This window comes from Podarcis filfolensis, assembly GCF_964270895.1.
Source record: "Podarcis filfolensis genome assembly, chromosome: 7".
Taxonomy (NCBI): Eukaryota; Metazoa; Chordata; class Lepidosauria; order Squamata; family Lacertidae; genus Podarcis; species Podarcis filfolensis.
This window is the reverse complement of record NC_139603.1, coordinates 27,647,612-27,669,770: the sequence shown is the minus strand read 5'-3', so window position 1 is coordinate 27,669,770 and position 22,159 is coordinate 27,647,612. Positions and strand designations below refer to the sequence as shown.

The 22,159-nt window shown below is 40.2% G+C and overlaps 1 protein-coding gene across 2 annotated transcripts in view; it reads right to left on the bottom strand.

The window, feature by feature from the left end:
• Positions 1-118: 118 nt before the first annotated feature.
• CDYL (chromodomain Y like) overlaps positions 119-22,159 on the bottom strand; it is a 90,081-nt gene continuing 68,040 nt past the window's right edge. For both annotated transcript variants that reach the window (XM_083623913.1, XM_083623912.1), the window contains 5 exons: positions 18,514-18,767; positions 16,377-16,549; positions 14,815-15,025; positions 5,716-5,859; positions 119-2,147 (listed from right to left, as the gene is read on the bottom strand). In XM_083623913.1, the coding sequence (XP_083480039.1) occupies positions 1,989-2,147; positions 5,716-5,859; positions 14,815-15,025; positions 16,377-16,549; positions 18,514-18,767 (941 nt within the window). In that variant the 3' untranslated portion in view covers positions 119-1,988. The remainder of the gene's footprint in view (positions 2,148-5,715; positions 5,860-14,814; positions 15,026-16,376; positions 16,550-18,513; positions 18,768-22,159) is intronic.

Below are 22,159 nucleotides of genomic sequence, written 5' to 3'. Positions count from 1 at the left end.
TAGCAGTGTTTACAGGAAAACTGCAATTTTAAAAGGATTTGTAAAGGTGGAATGAAGTATATCCTGGGGGGGTGAAGGCAGGGAGATGGAGGAGAAAGAGAGCTACACACTGCAGCAATTTTAAGAGGTGTTAAGAAATATTAGTTTTATTTTAACCAGTTCACAGCTGAATATTTATTCTATAAAAACTTTACAGATTGTACAGTTTATATATAGTTCAAACTACTAGAACAACAAAAAAGTAGGTCCCACAGATGCAAAAATACTGTACCAATCCAAGGTAAAAGCAGATTTACACACTGTACAACTCTCCACTAGGATGAGGTGGTCAGGCTCCAAGTATAAAGTTCCAAACTGTACAAAAATAATGTTTGATTCCTTCCCCCCACCCACCCGCCCCTATTCTTCATACATTCAGTAAGATTGCAAACAGATACCCAAGTATAGATATCTGGAGTCGGGAATCATCACACACCCCTGAAAGGAATGCAAAATAGGTATTGTTTACAAAGGTCACTCTTGTGCATCAATACTGCATATTTTATGCATGCTGATCCAATAATGGCAATCTGCACATGGAAAACAAGCTTTCATGGGCATAGTGCCATTCTGGATGCAGTCCCATGAGCACAAAAGGGCACTGTGCGGGGGGGCGGGGGCGGGGAAGAGAAAATTACATCCAGCATCTGGGTGTTGCAGTGTGGTACTCTTGTATCAAGTATGCACTGCCAAACAGATGGATGATTCTTCTAACTTGAAGGCAGAGGAGCCGATTTCAAGAACCCACTCTGACATGAAATCAGCTGACAGTGCTGATCGTCTGGCAGCGGAGATTCTCATCCACTGCAGAATGCATGCAGCCTGCTGCTGCTGCATGGAAAGATCTCTGGATCAGGGCCATAGTGTATAATTCAAACTAAAAACAAAAGATATTAAACATCTAATATAAGGTAAGGTGGTTTTTTTTTGTTGTAAAGAAAGGGAATATTTAATAGTGTGCCAAAAGAAATTTTAACTTATTAAATAAAATAAAATACATTTTTTTGGTGTAATTCAAACAGAAGAACAAAAAGAGCAAACCAAAGAACCAAAAAACAACAACAAAAACTTATATAGAGTTGTTTTCTCACCCAGCAACAAAAGCAATTATGTAGTTAAAATAATAAAACCCGCTAAGACTAAGCTATCCATAGTATATATGGTATTTCAGTGATTCACTAATACTGCAAATGAAGCTTCTTTTTCAACGACAGACTGGCTTCTTTATGCTCTCCGGGTAGGAATTGGGCTTCCTCCCCCAAACAAGAAGGACTGAGTGTTTTTTATAGCATAAATCCTGAGCACACTCATTTTTTTAAGGAGATGGGGATTGGGGGGGGGGGTGGCAGGGAGAAGAGACAGAGAAAATAGACCATTTAATTACAGGGTTTTCTTTTAAAAAATAATTGGTTTTTTTTCTGAATGCATCATTACTTGAGGTATTTAGAACCTTCCTCAGAATTCAAGGCAACGCCTCTTCTCAACTAACTCTTTTTGGGCAGTGAAAGTAAGGGCTGGCCAATACCCGCTTCAATTCTGTACTCTAGTGAAAAAATATCTCATTGCTTCAGGACCTTCCTGCCACATACAAAATAACGCAACACCTCATTTTATCCACCTTTTTCTTCTGATACAGTACTAGCCAATGATAAAGTAGAAGACAAAAGTTTGGTAGTGCACTCCATTATAGTTTTTTTTTTAGTTCGTGTATATAAAGAAATATAATATATATATTTATAATCTATATATGGAGAAAGGAAATTTGTTCAATGCTTAACATACAGTACTTCTTTAATTTTTTTTTAAAAAAACCTTGACAATAAAAAGAAGTTCTCCTCAAGCTTTAGTCCCACTCTTTTCTGAGCGTCGGACTTTTAAATTCGTTTAGAGCATCCATAAAACCCAGATGTCCCAAAGTAAATACAATTCCAGTGTCAATGAGCATCTCTTCAAAATTCATCAATCTTCCTCTGCAAGTATTTCAACATTGAGTCCATTCCTTGAGCAGAACCCCAAATTTTCTTTAGAACTTCACACTCTTTGTCATTTGCTTGTTCCAAGTCCACCTTCATAATACTACGAACTAAACCTTTGGATTCTTCAAGTACCTACATAAAATGAAGAAGATACAATAAGCATGTGGTTATACAAAACAGGAAATATGCCATAGTTAGGCATAGTGCAAAGATGAGTGTGTGTTGCACACTCATTGGTTAGGGCAGGTGCCTCCATGTCGTGGGTGGAGGACACTGCCCTCTTTGCAATATGTGAGAGGAAAGGCGAAGCCCATTAGCAGCTATTCTGTTGCAAATGACGTTAATGATCATTTTGGCTGCTGCACGTTTTCACTGTTGTCAGAGCTGCCCGAGGTCCCAGCTCACAAAGGACCAACGCCGCTTCGTTGTTAAGTACGAAAGTCTTTATTGAAGTTCAGTGTCACTTCCAGAGCCGCAGCGTGCAGCTCTACGTCTCAAACTCTAGACCGCTGAAGCTCCGTCTGAATCTCCTCCCCCCAGACACCAGTTTAAGACTCTAGCCTTGCTCCACCTCTTCCTCTGTTCTTTCCGCCTCTGGTTCCGCCTGTCCGTCGGGGTCTCGCCCTTTCTAGACTCTTCTGACGCTGAATCCCCTGAGCCTTCCCCCTCCCTCCGGCGGGCTTTAGGAGCTGGTTCCCAATCCGGGTCTCCTGCTGTCCCTCGCGCCTGTACATTTGAACTTGGCGCGCGCGCCCAGCCGGCAACTTTCCTCCTGACCGTTTCACTGCTGCTGTCACTGCTTCCCCCTTCGGGGAGGCTAGCTGCAACTGACCTCCCCTCCGTTGGAGGCGTGGTCAGCCCTGACTCACCTTCTCTCCCCGCTGGAGGAGACGCTGGCCCTGACACATGTGACTCTTCCCCCCCACTACGCTCTGGTGGGGAAACTGGTCCTGATCCCCCGCTGCTGCTTTAGGGGTCCCCGCTGGCTCCTTGTTTCTGGTGCGTCCCCCCTGGGACCCCCCTTGCCCTGACCATCGGCGCCCCCTTCTGGGAATCTTCTGATTCGCAGGAGAAGCTCATGGAATCTCTCGGGTCACTGTCATACTCCCCTACGCTGCCCTCGGATTCTTCCCCTTCGCTCTCCATTTCCTCTCTCCCCTGTGCTCCTGCTCCCGAGCCCCTGACATCTGTATATATTGATGGAGGCCACCATCCAATATATCAATACTTATATAAATATTTAAATTATAAGAGAAAGAGAGCAGGTAACAGGCGCTGTGAACAGAGGCACCCCGCCACCAAACACAACACATAGCCACACTCAAGGAGGAGACAGATAACTGAGGGACGGGAGAACTGAATTTTACCCACTCCTGTGTTAAGTGAATGGCTACCATTTGTTTCCATGGGGGAAGGGAATCAAGGCATGCACCGTCTTCGAGTGGGGGTTAACCCCTCTCTGCATTTACCTGATCTGCTTTCTGTTTCTCGGCCATGCTTGAGTGGGATGGAATGTTGGGAAATGGCTGGCTAACATGGACAGAGAGGGACTTGAGGAGTCCCTAAGCTTTATCCAGGGATGCGGGTGGCACTATGGGTTAAACCACAGAGCCTAGGACTGGCTGATCAGAAGGTCAGTGGTTCGAATCCCCGCAACGGGGTGAGCTCCCGTTGCTCAGTCCCTGCTCCTGCCAACCTAGTAGTTCGAAAGCACGTCAAAGTGCAAGTAGATAAATAGGTACCGCTCCGGCGGAAAGGTAAACGGTGTTTCCGTGCACTGCTCTGGTTCGCCAGAAGCGGCTTAGTCATGCTGGCCACATGACCCGGAAGCTGTACGCCGGCTCCCTCGGCCAATAAAGCGAGATGAGCGCCGCAACCCCAGAGTCGGCCACGACTGGACTTAATGGTCAGGGGTCCCTTTACCTTTAAGCTTTCTCCAAGGACAGCCCAGCCTCCTCCACATCAGCTTTCCCAACCTGATCAGGAAAGGGGAACTGTCTGAAGGGGAACTGTGAGCAGGCTCAACTAAATGTGTTTACAGTTCACCGCACAATCATAATATTTGGTAACTAGAAAGATGTAACTCTTCCTCCAAGTTAAAAAGATTAGGCCATTGCTCTCTTTGTCTGCCACAAGGAGTTGTAGAAATGAGCAAGTCATTAGCACCGGTCAGATGGTACACGATGAAGGGAAACACCTGAAAGCTGGTGGTAAGGTCCTCTACACCAGCTGAGCTGAAGATAAGCCAGCATAGCTTGCTTATCCTGGCCCAGCCAGCTGAGCTGAATGCGAGCCCCTTCAAAAGGAGTGCAACCAGAGGGTTAAGAAGTAGGCTTCAGACATCTGAAGGCAGCCCTGTTTAGGGAAGCTTTTAATGTTTGATGGACTATTGTATTTTAAAACTTTGTTGGAAGCCGCCTAGAGTGGCTGGGGAAACCCAGCCAGATGGGCAGGGTAACAACAACAAAACAACAACAACAACAACAACAACAACAACAATAATAATTTATTATGTGACCTAGCAACTTGGCTTGTTTTCCTTCCGCAGAACAGCAGCAGCTGCCTCACTGCTGAACAGGATTTGGATCTGGTGTAACTACGCTGGCTTAACTTACACCAGCTTGCTTTATGCAGGCTTCCTGTGCATACAATTGCTCCCCAAATGCCTTAACTATGCTGGAACCCGGGTGTGTGTTTAAGAATTATGACTGAAAAATAGTATTTTCAGTAATGATTATGTAACTCAGAAAAAAACCAAATAATGTTTGTTGCATCTCTGACTCTGGTTCATTAATAAGAAGCTCAACCTATGCATAGCGTAGCCAAGAGGGTTGCATTGAATACTATTTTTTATTATGTAAGTAGGACTTATGCAGGGTGGAACCCTGTAGATTTAACCCTAAATATTTCTTTGATGTGATGGCAGGGTGGTGGGGGGTCGGTTATTTTTGGTCTGTCTTATCCAAGCAAATATAAACAGAAACAAAACACCGCTATGGACACTCTGTTCAAATATCAAAGCAGTTTAGAACAAGATATTTTTGGCTAGCTCACTCAGCACAACTGTGATCCTTACTCTAAAATTTAAGACTGAAATAAAGCTGCCGAGGTTCACTTTCCAAATTTATGTAAAAATTCCCACAACATGTCAAATAGCTTATTTAAAAGCTGTATTACAAGTGTGGACAGCTTTCAGGTGGACATTAGGATAGTTAAATGTTCATGGGATCAGTTCACACTCACTTCCCCCTCCAAACAAGCTGTCCCATGATATAGTTGGGCACATATTTCATATAACTACAGTATGAACAAGACTTTATGCAGATACAACAGCTATTCTTGCATTCATGGCCCCTGAGAAAAGTGCTGGCATAATTACGGAAACTGCTTCTACCTGCATATTTTAAAATTTTATTTAATTATTGTTTGATTTTATACCAATGTTATATATCTGATGTTAGCTGCCCTGAGCCCGACTTTGGCTGGGGAGGGCGGGATATAAATACAAGTTTGTTGTTGTTGTTGCTGTTTGCACACAACCCAATTGGCTTCCCCATGTTTTGGGGCGTATTCAGGGCTTGGGAGGGCTCAGCACTGCTCAGACACTGAGAAAATTCACTATGCGAAGTGTTCCTTAGCCACTATAATAACTACAAATCACTTATTCAGCCTTAAGTGAAATAAGGTAAAAGAAACTTACAACTGAATTACATGTGACAAGTTCCTTAATTCGAACCATGACTTCTTGTGTGAATGTTCCTGGCCAAAAAACTTGCGACACCAGTCCCTTGGCACATGCTTCTTGTGCAGTCAGTTTCCTTCCACTGAATAACATTTCATTCGCCTGAGGAAAATAGCAATGTTTTTTGTAACATGAAATATGACGAGGTTATCAAAACATTTTGAATACAAACCTTGCTGTTTCTAGAAATGCCTCTACAGGTTGGAACAATTTACTGGCCTGGACTATTTCTTCTTGTTTTGTTTTTCCTTTTCCATGGACTGAAACAAAATCAAAGACTAAATCTACCACTAATAAATATTTACTGCTAGCGTGCAAATCCCTGTCTAGAAGTGACACAGTTACAGTGCAAGGGGTTTGCAATATAAGCATGGCATACAATTTAGGTCTCTCAACTGAATTGCTTTTAAAATGTGCACTCTGCTAAAATCTCAATATAGAGCTTTGCATCAGATAATGAAGGAATTGGGAAACAACCATTAAAGAATGAAAGAAAAACCCCAAACATTCTTAGAAAGGTATTTTTTTTAAATATATTTTCTTTCACTGTCCTTATCATTGTTGAATAAATGAGCAAAACAAGCAAGTATGCCCTTAATTACAACCTTCACTGATTCAGACTGGCTTAGTTGATTGACCAGCCAATTAAAGCCTGTAGACAAGCATGAAAGCAAATGGCATGGTGGGATAAACAGAAACGCTGCATAAGCAGCAGATACTAAATGATGATGCCAAAAATTTGCTTAATAAATAAATAATGCTCTTAAAAACTTTTTTTATCCTGTAAATACATTACATACTTGAAAGATCCTGCAAATGCAATGAGTTTCACATTTTTAATTGGCTTGAATCTAGGCAGTATTATGTATCTTTAATTATGAAAATTCGGTGTATTTTCATATTGGATGCCAATGAGAATTGCACGCCCAAATTCCTCACATCAATGGATCTTGTAGGTAAAAATTGTTGGTGCCAAAGTAAGGTAAACACATACTGCATTATGACATAACCATTTATAATAAGAGACTATGGGGACAAGTAGTGCATAAATCATCCAAATAAATAAATACCTAACTTGTTCCTGAAACAGAGCTCGCTCCATTCAATGAGAGCATCTCTTCTTTTTTTAAATTGAGACAAAGCATTATTATAGGCAGATCACAAACTTTGAAACAAAAGTTTGTAAAAATAGGCACTTTGATTTCTGTTGTTCTTGTTTAATCTGGAAAGCAGTCTAGTTTGTAAAGGTAAAATTGAGAACAATTTCCACTTGAAATCGTTTCAGCTAGCAGGACTTTGGCTTAAATGATCCAGTGCCATCACAGTCTGCTGCCCATTTAAGTTTCAGCCAAACACCCACTTGCGTATATTTGAGTATCAAACTTCTTTGTGCATCAGATTACGGCATACTGTTTTTTCAGTGAAAGCCACGTGTGGTTGCACGCAACACAAGCAAGTTTGGGTGAGCACACAAATGCCAATTTTTATTTTTTTGACTTCAAAAATGGGACAAATTGTGGGCCAAACAGGACAGGGGGCTCTGTACCGCCAAAATGGTACTGTTCCGTTTTTAAAGGGAAGAGGTGGCAACCCTAGTTCCAATGCAACTGAGCTGCTACTTCTTATACAAAATACTGGGGATGCCAACTGTTATACAAGTTACCATGCAAATATTATAGATGTATTTTAATTTGGACACACCAGCTTTTCAGACTTTAAAATAATGGCTTAAATGGATTTAAACTGTGATAAAAATTTCAGATATGGTGAAAACTGAAATATGGATAGTGAATTCAAATTAATTTGTGAACTAAACATGATGCATGAAAAGAGCTGACAGACTGAGCATATTTTAGCATGACTAATACTTGGTTAAATAATGGAGTGGCTTTGAGCCATATCACAAAATGACTCACAGACATGCAAATGGGCGTCCCCAAGTTTACAAATGTGCAAGCTAAGGCTCAAGAATATAAAATCCTCTCTTATGGCTGTGGGGTGAAACAGTGCTAGTGTTGCACAAGAAAGCCCACAAACCTTTGGTTTGTAGCCGTAGTGTCACCCAAATGTGTTATCTAATATCCAACCGCACAGTCACTATCAAATGTACCATAAAAAAGATTTTTATATATACTTTTTTAATGTGTTAAAGATCCCCCACGCCAGGAAATGTAAAGCTTTTTTTTCTATTTAAAGTGTGCTATACAAGTTGAAAGAGTAAGCTGTTAATCATATAAACAAGTCGTGCAAAATTCCAAATGCATGTACACATTCATAAACTCAAAGCATGATGAAGACCCTCACCCAAGAGTCCAAAACTCAATTAGAATTGTTGCAACTTCCTGAAATCACAGCATTTTTTAACTCTTTGGAGGGTTGAAGAACTTTGAATAATTAATACAGAGACTGTAACAAGACAGCCACACAAAGGACCTCTCACAACAAAGGACACCCAAAATGTCACCAGCGTTATCACAAAATCAAATCACTGCTACTATTAACATATGCCATTCAGCTCAGTTTACAAGCTTGCTAAACTGCAATAGTTCCACTGATGTCACTAACATCCAAATCTTGACAGGACCATTACTACCCAAAGGAGGTATTTACATGCCCAAAGAACGTTCTGCATGAGCATCTATGGAAATGTGATTACAGCTGTAAATCACAGGAGGTTTGGAAATTCCTTTTTTAAAAAAAACGGGGGAAAAGGAGAAGCAGCAGCTTTGACAATTCCTATACATCTCAAGAAAGAAAATGTAAAAAGGCAGGGGGAAGGGTGTATGAAAACACCAGGCTTCAAACAAGAAGCTGTGATTAGATATCAGAGGTTTTCCTATTATTATGTTATCTGAACATGCCAGAATGCAGATATAAGCATTTCAGTGCATGAGAAAATATGAGCAAAAACTGAGCTGTCAACTTTTAAAGATGCCAACTGATTAGACAGAAGCTCTATTCAAATGTCATCAATTTTACCCTGTGCAATTAAATGCATTTCTAAACCTATGAGAGTTTTATCAGCAGGAGCTTGCAGAGAGGAAGACTAAATTTAAGCAAACGTTACTTTAACAAAAATGAACGGTTCAGCCACATGTGTTTACAATGGTATTCAAGACCAATTAAATGTCATTTATCATTCCAAATGATACTGCTCCTTTTTGACAATGGGAAATCTGATCACAGATCTGCCATGTAATGTGTAGTTTAGCCTTCCTGGGAAGCCAAATCCCATGACAAATATTTCAGTGCTGTTTAATCATTATTTCTGTCTATCCTGGTGAGGGGAGAAACGACTACATTGGCATTTTTATTATCTCCTATTCCTAGCTCAAGCAAGTCTGAAATATCTGTGAAGACTGCACTGTTGGTTTATCGATGAGAAACAATGCACAGCCAATAGATTATTTTGCCCTTTACAATCATGCATCTTGGCTCTGAATATTGGAAGGCTTGTTCCCTGCCTTGCTAGACTTTTCCCACCTGGCCTGGGAGGGTGGGGCCCTGACTGACTCCAGCTACAAAACCTGAGGCTGCTGAACAGAATTCTTGGCTTGGGTATTGTTTGGGCAGGGGATTGTTGCTGTTAATTTTTTGTGTCTTTATGTCGGCTCTTACATTGTTCAATTTGGTTGTGTACTTTTTGATGTTTTTGTCTACTGTTTATGACTACCTTTGTTATGTTTGGAGTTACATAATTTTCCGTAAGTTGTAAGCTGCCTTGTAAAGGTAAAGGGACCCCTGACCATTAGGTCCAGCCGTGGCCGACTCTGGGGTTGCGGCGCTCATCTCGCTTTATTGACTGAGGGAGCTGGCGTACAGCTTCCAGGTCATGTGGCCAGCATGACTAAGCCGCTTCTGGCGAACCAGAGCAGCACACGGAAACACCGTTTACCTTCCCGCCGGAGCGGTACCTATTTATCTACTTGCACTCTGACGTGCTTTCAAACTGCTAGGTTGGCAGGAGCAGGGACCGAGCAACGGGAGCTCACCACGTCGTGGGGATTCGAATCGCCGACCTTCTGATCGGCAAGCCCTAGGCTCTGTGGTTTAACCCGCATCACCATCCACGTCCCAGCTGCCTTGAGCATGGATTAAACTTTGGAAAGGTGGCATACAAATAAAATGACTGATTGATTGATGTATGCAAAGACTGAATATATTTTTGTTTATTCCAGAAATAATACACAAAGCTTTATTATTTTTATCTAATAATGTGGAAATGGTACCAACTGGGCGAACCTGATCATTCCCGGATAAAATTACAAGCATATTTGGATACGCAATAAAGTAATGTCTACAAATGGAGACCATATTGTACTTGACAATATCCATATTCCAACAAACAATTCGCTCCACTTTTCCATTCACAATGATCCAGATAATCCAGAGTCTATTCTGTCTTATTAGACCCTGAGCAGGCAAGTTTCTTCCTGAATACTAATTCTACTGCATGGAATCTATGGCGTTGTTTATACCTTTTCTCCAATTTAGTAAGTTTTTCAAGATCCTGTATTCATTCTCCAAGGACTTTTAAACAAGGGCTGCCTAATAAAGACACCCCACATTAATATCTTGAAGGCATTCCCTCATGTCCAATTCATCACTAAAATGATCTATCACTAATTCATTAAATTTCATAGATATATAACACTCAGGGGGAAGTGATCTAGCTAAAGTGATTCAAAAACTTGTAGAATTTTGTAAATTATATATACATCTGAATCTCTAGACAAGGGGAGTATCAATAACGGTTTAAACTCTCTATGACAGTGGAAGTTAAGGTCTACGAAAGCTCTGGGCGGAGGCACAACTACCAAGACTCCAGGCTGTGATTAATATAAGCTAGGCACAAAATGTCTCCTTAAACCAGGGTTACCGTTGCCAAAACGGAATGCCTAGTTGCCGTTTTGGGGCCAGATGCCTCAAAAGTCATATTTTTTAATATAACTTTTGGTTCCTGAAATTCGTTCTGATTGTGCAGATAAAATATCAGAGAGAGAATTCAACAGGATGTGTTGTTAGTATGTGAAAACCGTCAGGATCCAAGGATCCCCAGGCATGCACCTCCAGATGGCAGAGACATCAGGTGCCATCCTGGCACCTGGGTATCTCCACTTGGTTGCAAGTGGCCAATGGCCAGGTACAAAATGCACCTGGCAAATTTTGAACGCTGCATGCATTGTATTTGCAGGATGTGTACATTCTTTTACTTCCATCCTGATACATATTCCTTAATGAAAGTATACATTCATCCTGACCAAATTAAGTTATTAAAAAACAAGCTAACATACATAAATTATATTTCAGACAAAGAACATCAACACAGCTAAATACATAAAAAACGTTTGATAAATTAGTATGAGAATTTTTTATATTTCTGAAGCCCTTGTTAATTGTATCTAGTTTTGATCTCGCATCTCTTTATGACATAGAAACTGGATCACTTATTTGAATCTGAGGGCCGATGGCTTCTACTCTGAAAGTTTTCTATTGTACATGGGCATATGTCAGGAGTATCCACTCTTCCCATTACTGTTTGCTATAGCTATAGAGCCAATGACTGTAGTTGTAAGAAAAGAACCCATTATTTTCAAGGCTGTTAATCAACAGGACAGAGAATTTAGCATAAGGAGCTTTTCTGCTATTTATCTAGTCCAGAAGAGTCAATCTCAGCATCACTTGCAGAAATGGAACAATTAAGGAACATATCCAGACTTAACATTAATTGCAGTGGGCTGGATCCAAAGGTTCTCTTCCGCTGGAAGGACTCCTTTAGAGAACTGGAACTTTTGGGTCTGACCTAGTTAAGTCTGAATTATGTAATGTGGGGGTATTCCTCCAGGCTGCTCTGCTAAATTACACAGTACTGAATGTTTCTCCTGGGCAGGTATACGGTGGAACTACTGTACCTGGGAACATATATATGTTTGACTCAAGAGGAAACATTTCATGCAAATAATATCCCTTCAAGCACCTTTAAATGTGGAAAGATTTAAAAGCTTGGACAAGGTGCAAGTTACTTCTAACTGGCACATGGCTGCTATTTGCTTAATGGTGCTCAAGTTCTACCCAATTCTATTTCATTTGCCAGGCCATTATTGATAGATACTTACAGGCCAAGATGTTTCTGGTTAAATACACTACAATCAAAAGGCTATTTTGAAATGGAGGCCTGGGATCACTGAACCAGTTTTATTACAAAACACAACAACTTAGTCACCTATTCAATTTTATTAACACTTCAAAGAACAAACCTTTTTTTATCTTTAGAGGATTTTACAGGGCCATGTTTCCCTTTCAAAGTTGCAATGGTCCTTCCAGCTAAAGGTAAGGCCAAAGAGTTAAAGGAACACCCATAAACTAAGGCACACGCCTTCAACTAGTAGGTCAGGACCCCAAACTCGGTTGTCAATAGCAACATCACCAGTTAGTTGTCTTAAAAAGAAAGAAATAAGTCATCACCTTAAGAGGAGAGAAAGAGAGAGAGAGAGAGAGAAGGGGGAGGAGAGTGAAAGATATAGTAAAATATAGTAAAATAAATAAAAGCGGGTCTATGCTTCTATATTCATAAACCCAACAAAGCCTAGGTTACTGCACCCTGCCATTCAATAGGCCTAAGGATATCATTGCCTTGGGATAACTCAGTCGGTAGAGCATGAGACTCTTATTGTGGGTTCAAAGCCCCACGATGGGCAAAAATTCCTGCATTGCAGGGGATTAGACTAGATGACCCTCATGGTCCCTTCCAACTTTACGATACTACAGATCACATGCTGCCAGAAGGAGTGACAAGCGTGTCATGAGTCTGACAAAGTTGTCCAGAAGAAGAGATGGAAGAAAATGATTGATTAGATGCAGTGGGACATAACTGACATTTCCACAACGCTAACAGCAGGCATAGGTAAACTCGGTCCTCCAGATGTTTTGGGACTACAACTCCCATCATCCCTGACTACTGGTCCTGTTAGCTAGGGGTGATGGGAGTTGTAGTCCCAAAACATCTGGAGGGCCAAGTTTGCCTATGCCTGGATAACAGGAATGTCTATTAAATTTGGTGATAGCCTAATACTGAATAGGATTTGGTGATAACTTAATATTATGGCCACAATGTGTGCAACACCCCATAGGACCTTTTTCCTTTGCATGCTGGCATTGCGAACCAGAATCTTGAAAAACAGCTTCATCTTGGTTTGCTCCTGATTAGCAAACTGACATTTAGCCACTAATGCTTTTTCAGATATAACACAAACCCATTGTTTAGACAGAAGGGGATTGAAATATGGTAGCTAGCAGGTGGAGGAGACAAAGTGGGAGCATGTGGTCCAAGCACTAGTCCCAGACAGGAATCTGAAATTCAAAGTGGGCATTACGCCTCCATATAATAATATGATTTGTACGAGAATGATCTGTGGTCAACAGTATTACAGATAATTTTACTGTAAATTTGTCTTTGTCTTCTAAACTCTTAAGTTTATTTAAAAGTATATTATATGTATTTAATCATTTGTAATATATTTTTTAAAAAAATTAAAAATCATTTTATTTACCAGATGGCATACTACATTCCTTTAAAGGCAACTTGCCAACACCAGGAAAGAGGCAAGAAAGAGTTACTGCCTTTCTCCTGAATGTCTCATACTCTTCTTAACATACTTTAAAAGCATACCAACATTTAGCAAAGGAATTATAATTACAATTTAAGTATTAGTCAGTGAGGATTATATCTTTGGCAGAAATAGAAGTACCATAGCCGAGTAAAAACAATACAAGGAAGGAAGGAATTGCCATTTTTAGGCCGCTTTCAAACTTGCATAGGGGGGAAACAACATAAAGCTATTGTTTACTAAGGAAAGTTATCTGGTTAATAGTTAATTCAGTATTGGGTTCATTTCTTGTGATACAAAATTATAGATGTGAATGCAATGTCACTCTCACACTGCACAATGCATGCCTGAAAGGTATGAATGGTGTGAAGACATGCATATTGTCAAGAGCATGTGTTTCCCTATAAATATTACCTTACGCATCATTAAAATATGTAGAACAGAAAGCGATTCAGAAATGTAACACCAATAAAACCACTCTTATTTTCACCCGGACTGGACGCTATAGTTTTATAAACTTGAGGGCTGTATTCTGGAGTAATCTGGAGAACAGGCACAAAAATTTAAGTCCTGCTGGGACCAATGCTATTTAAGCACACTAAAATGCATGCTGGACTGCAGCCACTGTTAGCAAACAGACAATGAATGATCAAGAGCCAGAGATATTTGCACACTGAAAGATTGTTAGTCGCTGCCAAAATTCTAAAACAAATTGAAAGCACTCAGGTTTTACATATCAGAACTGTAGAAAATGGTTTCCTAGCATTGGAGCAGCTGAAATGCTGCATGTTTTTTTTGTTTTGTTTTTAAAGAAGGAATGTACTTTTATTGCACACAGCCTCAATGCAGACACAATGACCTTAGTAGCACTGGCTCAAGTGTACTAATTTTGAGGAATATATATAAGGCAAGACTGTGAAACTTTTCCTTTTTAGTGCTCTGCTTAAATAAACTGTGGCTCAGTTCTCACATAATGCTAAGCTAAACCATGGCGTAGTGCAAATATGCATGTGAGCTCCTGGAGAAAAGATTGTGGTTGCTTTGTCCCTCTTCCAGACTTCCAGCAGTGAGACTTGCAGGATGACTGTGTGTGTGAACCCAGGCTTGCGGTTTTGCTCCTCCAAACCACAAGCCGTAAACCAAGAGCAAACTTAGCTACACATCGCAGTTTGTCTGGAGTGAGACAAACTGTGAGCCTGGGTTCACGTGTCATGTTATGCCAAATCATGGCTAATCTCACAGCACCGCAGGAGAGGAGGACCAAAGCAGCCACAACCTTCTTTCTCGGTTTGCACGAAGCGTTAGCTTAACTGAACTGTTGCATGCAAGCCATGTCATTGTGAGACTAGAGTTACGCTTAGGTCATGTTGGATATGCAAGACGCAAATGGGAGCACCAAAGCTAGAAATACCATTAAATACAGTACATACTTCTTTTACAGATTACTTACAGATGCCAGGCCCATTATTCTTGGGAATGTAAGGGATGAACATCCATCAGGGCTTTGCCCAAACGTCGTATACGGAGTCTGAAACCAAGCCTTCTCATTAGCCCAAACCACATCACACAGAGGTAATATAGATGCTCCTAGTCCAATGGCCGGGCCATTTACAGCTACGATGATGGGCTTCTTAAACTGAATGAAAGTATTTACAAAATTCCTGAAATGAAATGAATATTAAATGAGAATACCTATTTTAGTAACAAAATGCTGTAGCCACCTCCATACCAACGCTGCTGTGATAGCAGTCAATTATTAACCTAGGTAGCACAGCCCTACTTTCTTACCAAAACCCAACAGAAGACTATAAAGTTGTTGGATGGCAAACCACTTACAAGGCTCAGAACCATCATTGATGTTATTGGGCAAAAGCGGAAGGGGATTGAAAGGATCAGGTGAGGAAGATACAGTGTCCAGATTATAACCAATAATCTAAATTAGAAGGCATTTTCTTTTAGAAGATTCAACACTTGCAATAAGTCAATTGTCCTTCAGTACAAATTCCCAACCAGGAATTAAGCAATTAATTGTCGTCAGGGGAAGGCTCTGATAAAAATTCCTTCTACCACTGAATCCAATGGGTTTTGATTATATATGCCATTTGGGCTTTAGGCATGATCCGCGGAACGTAACACCTGCCTAAGTTGCGGGTTTACTTTAGAAAAAGTCAGGATAGAAAACAATGAAGAATTTTTAAATGAAGACATGCAGAGAATATGTGTTTTCTCTGCCCAATTTTTTTTTTAATTGCTATGTTCATAAAGATGAATGTGCACAAATTAAATTCTGTGAACCACCCTGAGATCTTATGATGAAGGGCGGTATATCAATCTAATAAATAAATCGATTTAAAAAATGTGTGTAAATTGTGGGCTTACAGTTAGTTATGAAGAATTCTGCTTTGATACCGTTTTGTTAACGAACCATGGCTTTTCATATGAACCTCCCTCCCCCCCCCAAAAAAACCCCAGAAATGGTTTGAACCCTGAGAGAAGTAAAGAGGAAAGCCAAGGAGAGCACATGACCATGTTTTCACAGCAACAAATCATGGTTTGGTGCTATTTATGTGGACCATGGAAGATGAAAAATAACCACTCAAAAAATTATTTAGAGAAACAACGTATGGGAGCAGATGGTGCAGCCAGACATGTTTCAATGCAACTTGAAGTTTCCAAACATTCAACACATATAACTTGTCTACTGGGAATACTGCTTCCTATAATAATAAGGTTGGGAGGAGATTTTAAAGGAAAGCTGGGAGTTCTATCATTCTAACACGATCCTTCTGAACATACAATACCGCTTTGAAGATATACAAATCGAAAGTAAACATCCTTATGATGTGTTCATATAGACAGTTTGATTTATTATGAGTTGGCTATTGGGAGTGGGGGGAAACACCAGTTGCAGATAGGTACAGTACCTTTGATATCACACGCTAGCATTTAAATATGTGGCATGTTTTAAGCTCATAATCAGATATGCACAATGGGAAAAAGAGTTTCACAAACCTAATAGCATCTGCCATCTTAGTACTTTCCCTTTTTCTATCATCTGTTAAGCGTCGAATAAAATAAATGAAGTCAAGGCCACAGCAGAAAACACTGCCAACGGCACTGAGGAGGACAAGCTTGCTGTCATCAGCGGCTGCTGTGTTCAGTGCACTTTGGACTTCTTTCATTACCTGCAAGTAAGACACATAAAACGTATGAAAATAGGATGCAGAATATTGCAACTTAAGAGTTTGCATTCACATAGCATTTCTGTGATCTGAACAGCAGGTGGCATATGCAACCAGTTCAGCAAAATCTAAATTTAGGACAAAGTTCATTACAAAGTTCTCCTTTTCACATTATTAAAGGAGACAACAACAATGTAACACACTACAAATACAAACCAGGATTTATTTGTTTTTTAAGAATAACATTGACTATCTTAAGATCAGAACCAGAAATTGCGAGTCTCAGCAAACATAGTAGCTTAAAAATAGGTAAAAATTGAGGAAATTCAAAACAAAAAATGGCAAGAAACAAAAACAGAATCGCAATATGATTTAAAGCTCCAACTGGCACCTGTGTTACATTAATTCTACTCCATTAAGGCTAATGTTTAACTGTATTGATTTTTCATTTTGAAAATTAACACAGTAGTGGGCAATACTGAAACAGGGTATTGCTCTACTTTGGCTACAAAAGTATGCAATGCTAAACCATACTACAGTACTATTATGTGCACAAACCAGAATCAGCCTTGAGTTCACACACAATGCATTTCCTCATCTGGCGTATTTTGCCATTGCTTGCATTTCACTCCCAGCAGATCTTTGATTCTTGTACATGAACCAGAGATCAAGGCTTATCACAGATCATTTTAATTAAATGAGCCAGCTTCACAACCCATGGTTTGAATTTGGCTTGTGTTGGATCTGGCCACTGTTTGTGGTAGCACATAGTCTCTTGTTCATATATGCAAGGACGTGTCGAGCTTCTACCAAAGTGAAACTAAACACTGGCAAAATCCTCATCCTGGCTACGTGAGAGGAAGGGAGGACGACGACAGAGTGCAGGAGCCCAAGGCTTTGCCCAGACTTGTTCTAGCTCAGAGGCTAGCAACCTTTTTCAGCAGGGGGCCAGACCTTGTGGGGGGGCCAGACTATATTTTGAAAAATAAAAATGAATGAATTCCTATGCCCCACAAAGAACCCAGAGATGCATTTTAAATAAAAGCACACATTCTACTCATGTAAAAACAAGCTGATTCCCGGACAGTCCGCGGGCCGGATTTAGAAGGCGATTGGGCCGGATCCGGCCCCCGGGCCTTAGTTTGCCTACCCATGCTCTAGCTTGTTCATGTGGTGCTAAGCTATGGTTTACCAGCAGGTATTAACTAGGCCTCTGTGGGTCCATATTTCCCATGACGTCCCTGACATAGCTACTGTTCATCTAACTCCAGCACACTCAACTACCCTAAAGCCTGTGGTTCTCTTAAACAACTCCACTCATTAAGTTTGCCTTGCTGCCTGCGTGCCTAGGAGGTGCACTCTGAAAATGGACAGGGAGCCAACTCTCTTTCTTCTCATTCAAACTGCTCCTCAGAATCTATTCTTCACAAAAACTTTCATCTAATTTATTGATTGCCATTTCCCAGCTGTATCCAAGCTTAACCTTTCTGCGCTATCAGAGCTACTGTGGACCCCGGTTTCTCAACAATTACAGTCAGCTGTCCAGTTCAGTTTCATCCCACCCCATCCTCCACTTTTCATTTCTTAAAGAGGTTACATTTCATTTACTAACAGAGGAATCCTAAACATGTCTACTCAGAAGTAAGTCATACTGAATTAAATGGGGCTTACTCCCAGATGAGTTGTGTTATTTGCAAGTCATAATCTTTATTTGCATCTATAACTTAAGAAGGAGCTGTTGAACCACAGTAGCATATTGATACTGCCAAATATTTGCATTACTGCATTTATTCACATTCATCCCTTGCTACACTGGTCTCTCACACTTCTGCTAAATCCAACCTTTGGATTTAGATTCCAAACTGGGTGGGGGAGAGAGATCTGTCCTTTTTGCTTACAAATCACTGTACATTATCTTTGAAACAGAGTGCTTTTTATAAAAAACAACAGCAACAAATGACTCTAACCTCTGGATTTAATGAATTGTTCTCTGATGATTTTGTTGATAACAAAATGTGTGTGAAGCCATCCTGTTTTCTGACAACAATGTCTCTGTACCGGTAAGCGCTTTCCGTTTGCCTCACACTGAAGCGTAGCCTTTTATCAAAAGGCTGGTCCCTCCTTTCATCGATAAATCTTCGTTTGCTGGCTGTAACTCCTGTTACTGATGCTTGTATGTTGGTACCGTTTGTGGACAACGCTTCTATAAAGGTAGATGTACCTGTGAAGAGTTTCAACAGAGGTATGGTTTGACATCGGCATTGTTAGTTTAGCTTACCTAAGTGGCTTACCCATGGAAAATATGCAAATGGCAAAATCTAAAGCAACCACAGCGAAAGCAGAAATTTGGATGCCATAACGAAAACCTGGAAAGGCAACAGTGTCTGAAATACAACTGCAGGAGATTGCTTAGGAGTACATGGTAGGGAAAATATATATAAAATGTTGAACCCATGAGGGGCAGGGAGGGATTAGATATCAAAAGATAAATCATCATTGTTCTAGTTTTATTTACAATGAAGTATGAAAAAGAAGCAGATGTGTAACACATTTAGCACATTCATGTCTATAACCCTGTTACTAGATAACCATGTATTGTTCCCCATTGCATACCTCCAAACAACAAGCTAAATTTAAATGAAATTTTCATTCATGTGCAACTGAAATGCACTTAAGATGGAAAGCTGCCTTGCAACTTTGTACCCTTTCATATTTCGTGGCTCAGTGAGACTACTACTGAGATACATGGACCCCTCCTATTATTTACTGTAAGAGTCCAATATTTTGTTGTTTTGCTTTCCATTCTGTTAACATCATGAGGTCCAATGTATCCCAATAGGTTTTGTGTTAGATGATATTTTTTCAATGAATAATTTCATTTTTGTGCTTGTTTGAAATAAGTTTCTTCTCAACTTAATTTCCTGAAACAGTAACTCGGCTTTCCCATGTAACAGCTTCCAGTATTCTGGATACGGCATACTTATCCTTAATTCGGATAGCTTTTTTGGACCGGACACAGAATAAAAGGAAGTCTCAGCGTACATTCTTCAGTCACGCTCTGAGCCCACCTTCACAACTACAGTGGTACCTTGGGTTACAAACTTAATTTGTTCTGGAGGTCCGTTCTTAACTCGAAACCGTTCTTAACCTGAGGTGTGCTTTTGCTAATGGGGCTTCCCACTGCCACCGCAAGATTTCCGTTCTCATCCTGGGGCAAAGTTTGCAACCCGGAGCAACTACTTCTGGGCTAGCGAAGTTTGTAACCCGAGGTACCACTGTAATCAGCAGCTGAGCAGAAAGACAGCAAAATGAAAACTGGTTGAAGCCTGTTAGTGTTGCCTCTTCCCCCGCCTCTTTTAACAGTTAACCAAGCATCCTGCAGTCAAATGCCCTTAACAGAAGTAACACAACTGCTCCTGTCTCGACACTCGGCTGCAGGGCACCTGGGTCAACGTTTTCCAGTTGGAGGTAGAGACACTAACAAGTACAAGTGGGGCTGGGATGGGCAAGACTAGCAGGCTGGGGTCCTCATTTGTCAGACTGGTTGTGAGAGCAGGTTCACAGTACAACTGAAGAAGAACTGCTGTGACCCCCCGTTTTAAATTCTGGCAACTGTGACCACCAACTCAGCTTTTTTTCTCTTTTTTTGCTTTTTTAAAATTTTGCCTTCCGTGGCATTTCTTGCCCCTATCTAGTACTACATTGGGTACTATGCTACAATAAAGCAGAGAGGACAACTCTAGTGATTATACTTTGTGCATAGAAAGTTTGTACTTTTATTTTATTTTTTACCAGAAAGGCAGCAGATGTGGTGAAGAAAGTGTGAAAATTTATCTACTACTATTTTACTAAATAATTACAAAGCGAAACATTATTATAGCACATTTTGACTGGGAGTAACAGAATGCCCTAGCTAATTTTGAGGTGCAGAAGGGTAGACAATATAGTACAGTGGTACTATATCAGACAACCAGATTTTATCGCCTCACTTGACTCTTTTACATTCACTGTGCCTTTAGATCCTTACCGAATGGAGCTGCGTATGTTCCAACAATGCTGTGAATCCCATTATAGCTACCTAAAAGTAAATGATCACTACTTATGCTGCAACATTCAAACATCCAAATTCTACAGGAACCTCAACACAGGAAGACAAGAAACCCTTATTGCAGTTAAGAGGGTGGGGTGGACAGAAAATCTGAAATTACACGAAGGTTTCAATTGCTGCAGAGCTATTCTATGCCAGAATATCTTGTACCTTTGCATTATGAGGAATTGCTTTAATAAAGGTTTTTACCTCACCTACTTTGCATTCTTCATTATCTGGGACCAATAAGGCAGCAATGCCTATACTTAGCTGGTTCCAGCTTTATTACATTTGTGTGGAACTATTTAAATAGGTAAGAGGGTGCCAAGGTGGTATTACAGAGAAACAAACTCATCTGCGAATGTTAATTGCTTTATAGATGGGGGTCCAAAAAGTGTTTGTATTCTTGGTTATGTAGAGTAGGCAGAAAAGAGTCCTCCTATTTTTCTTCAATGCTAGTTAGCAGTGAAGTAAAGTTGCCAGTTTTAATTTCACAAAGTAAGAAAAGATACTAGAGGTCATGGAAGGGTTTTTTTCTTTGCCCCAACAATAATTTCAAGCAAAGAACTACTTATGCCTTAGCCAACTGCTTATGGATGCCAGAAAAGATACTTGCCATGATCTCATGACAGATCATGAAAATCTTCCAGATGAGAAAAGCATTATGACTCGCTTTCTTGCATCTAAGGCTGCAAACTGAAGCATATCCACTAGGAAGCAAGTCCCAATGACTCCAGTAAGATTTGCTTAAGCAAATAAACATGATTAGGATTAGCCTGTTAAAATCTAATATACTTTTTATGCTCACACCTATTATCTTTTGAGGGGAAACGTTAATACTTGTTTGTCCAATAATATTGCAAGTGTATACAGTATGTTTAATTGTATTTCTAAAATTCTTCAACAAGATGTGTGTGTCAAACATCCCACAGCTTCGCCAGACTAATTCTGAAACTATAACATAATATACGCAATATTTTATACTGATTTTTCATTAAATTATAATTCTGCAGTTTCTAATTTGCATTTATCATTTCCCTCAATTTTACACTACATTTTATTAACATTGAATGCTCTTAGCCCAATCATTCGCACTTGAGCTCATGTGTTCCTTCAAGGACATTAAAGGCATTTATCCGTTTTCTCTATGATTCCCGTTTTGGTAAAAGACTTATTCAGCCTTTACGAATAAGGCTAACCTAAAACACTCTTTTGGGAGGGGTGGGAAGCAGTTGGGATGTGTGTGCTAATTCCATCCCGTCACCATCCTACTTGACATCCAATTCACAAAAGGCAAATCTATGTAGCAGAAGTCTTTCATAACTGTGAGTATTTAGAATCTGGGGAAAACAAAGTTAGAAAATATTCTGGGAGCCTCCATGGATGTAACAGGCTCCCCAGTGCAGAAGTTTGTGTTCCATGAGTTGGAAGGTGACGATAATGATGGGATGGGGGTGGGAAGCAGCTGCTAGAGAATTTGTTTATGATTGTCTAGCTTGTAACGTCTGAAGAGGGCTATAAATTGT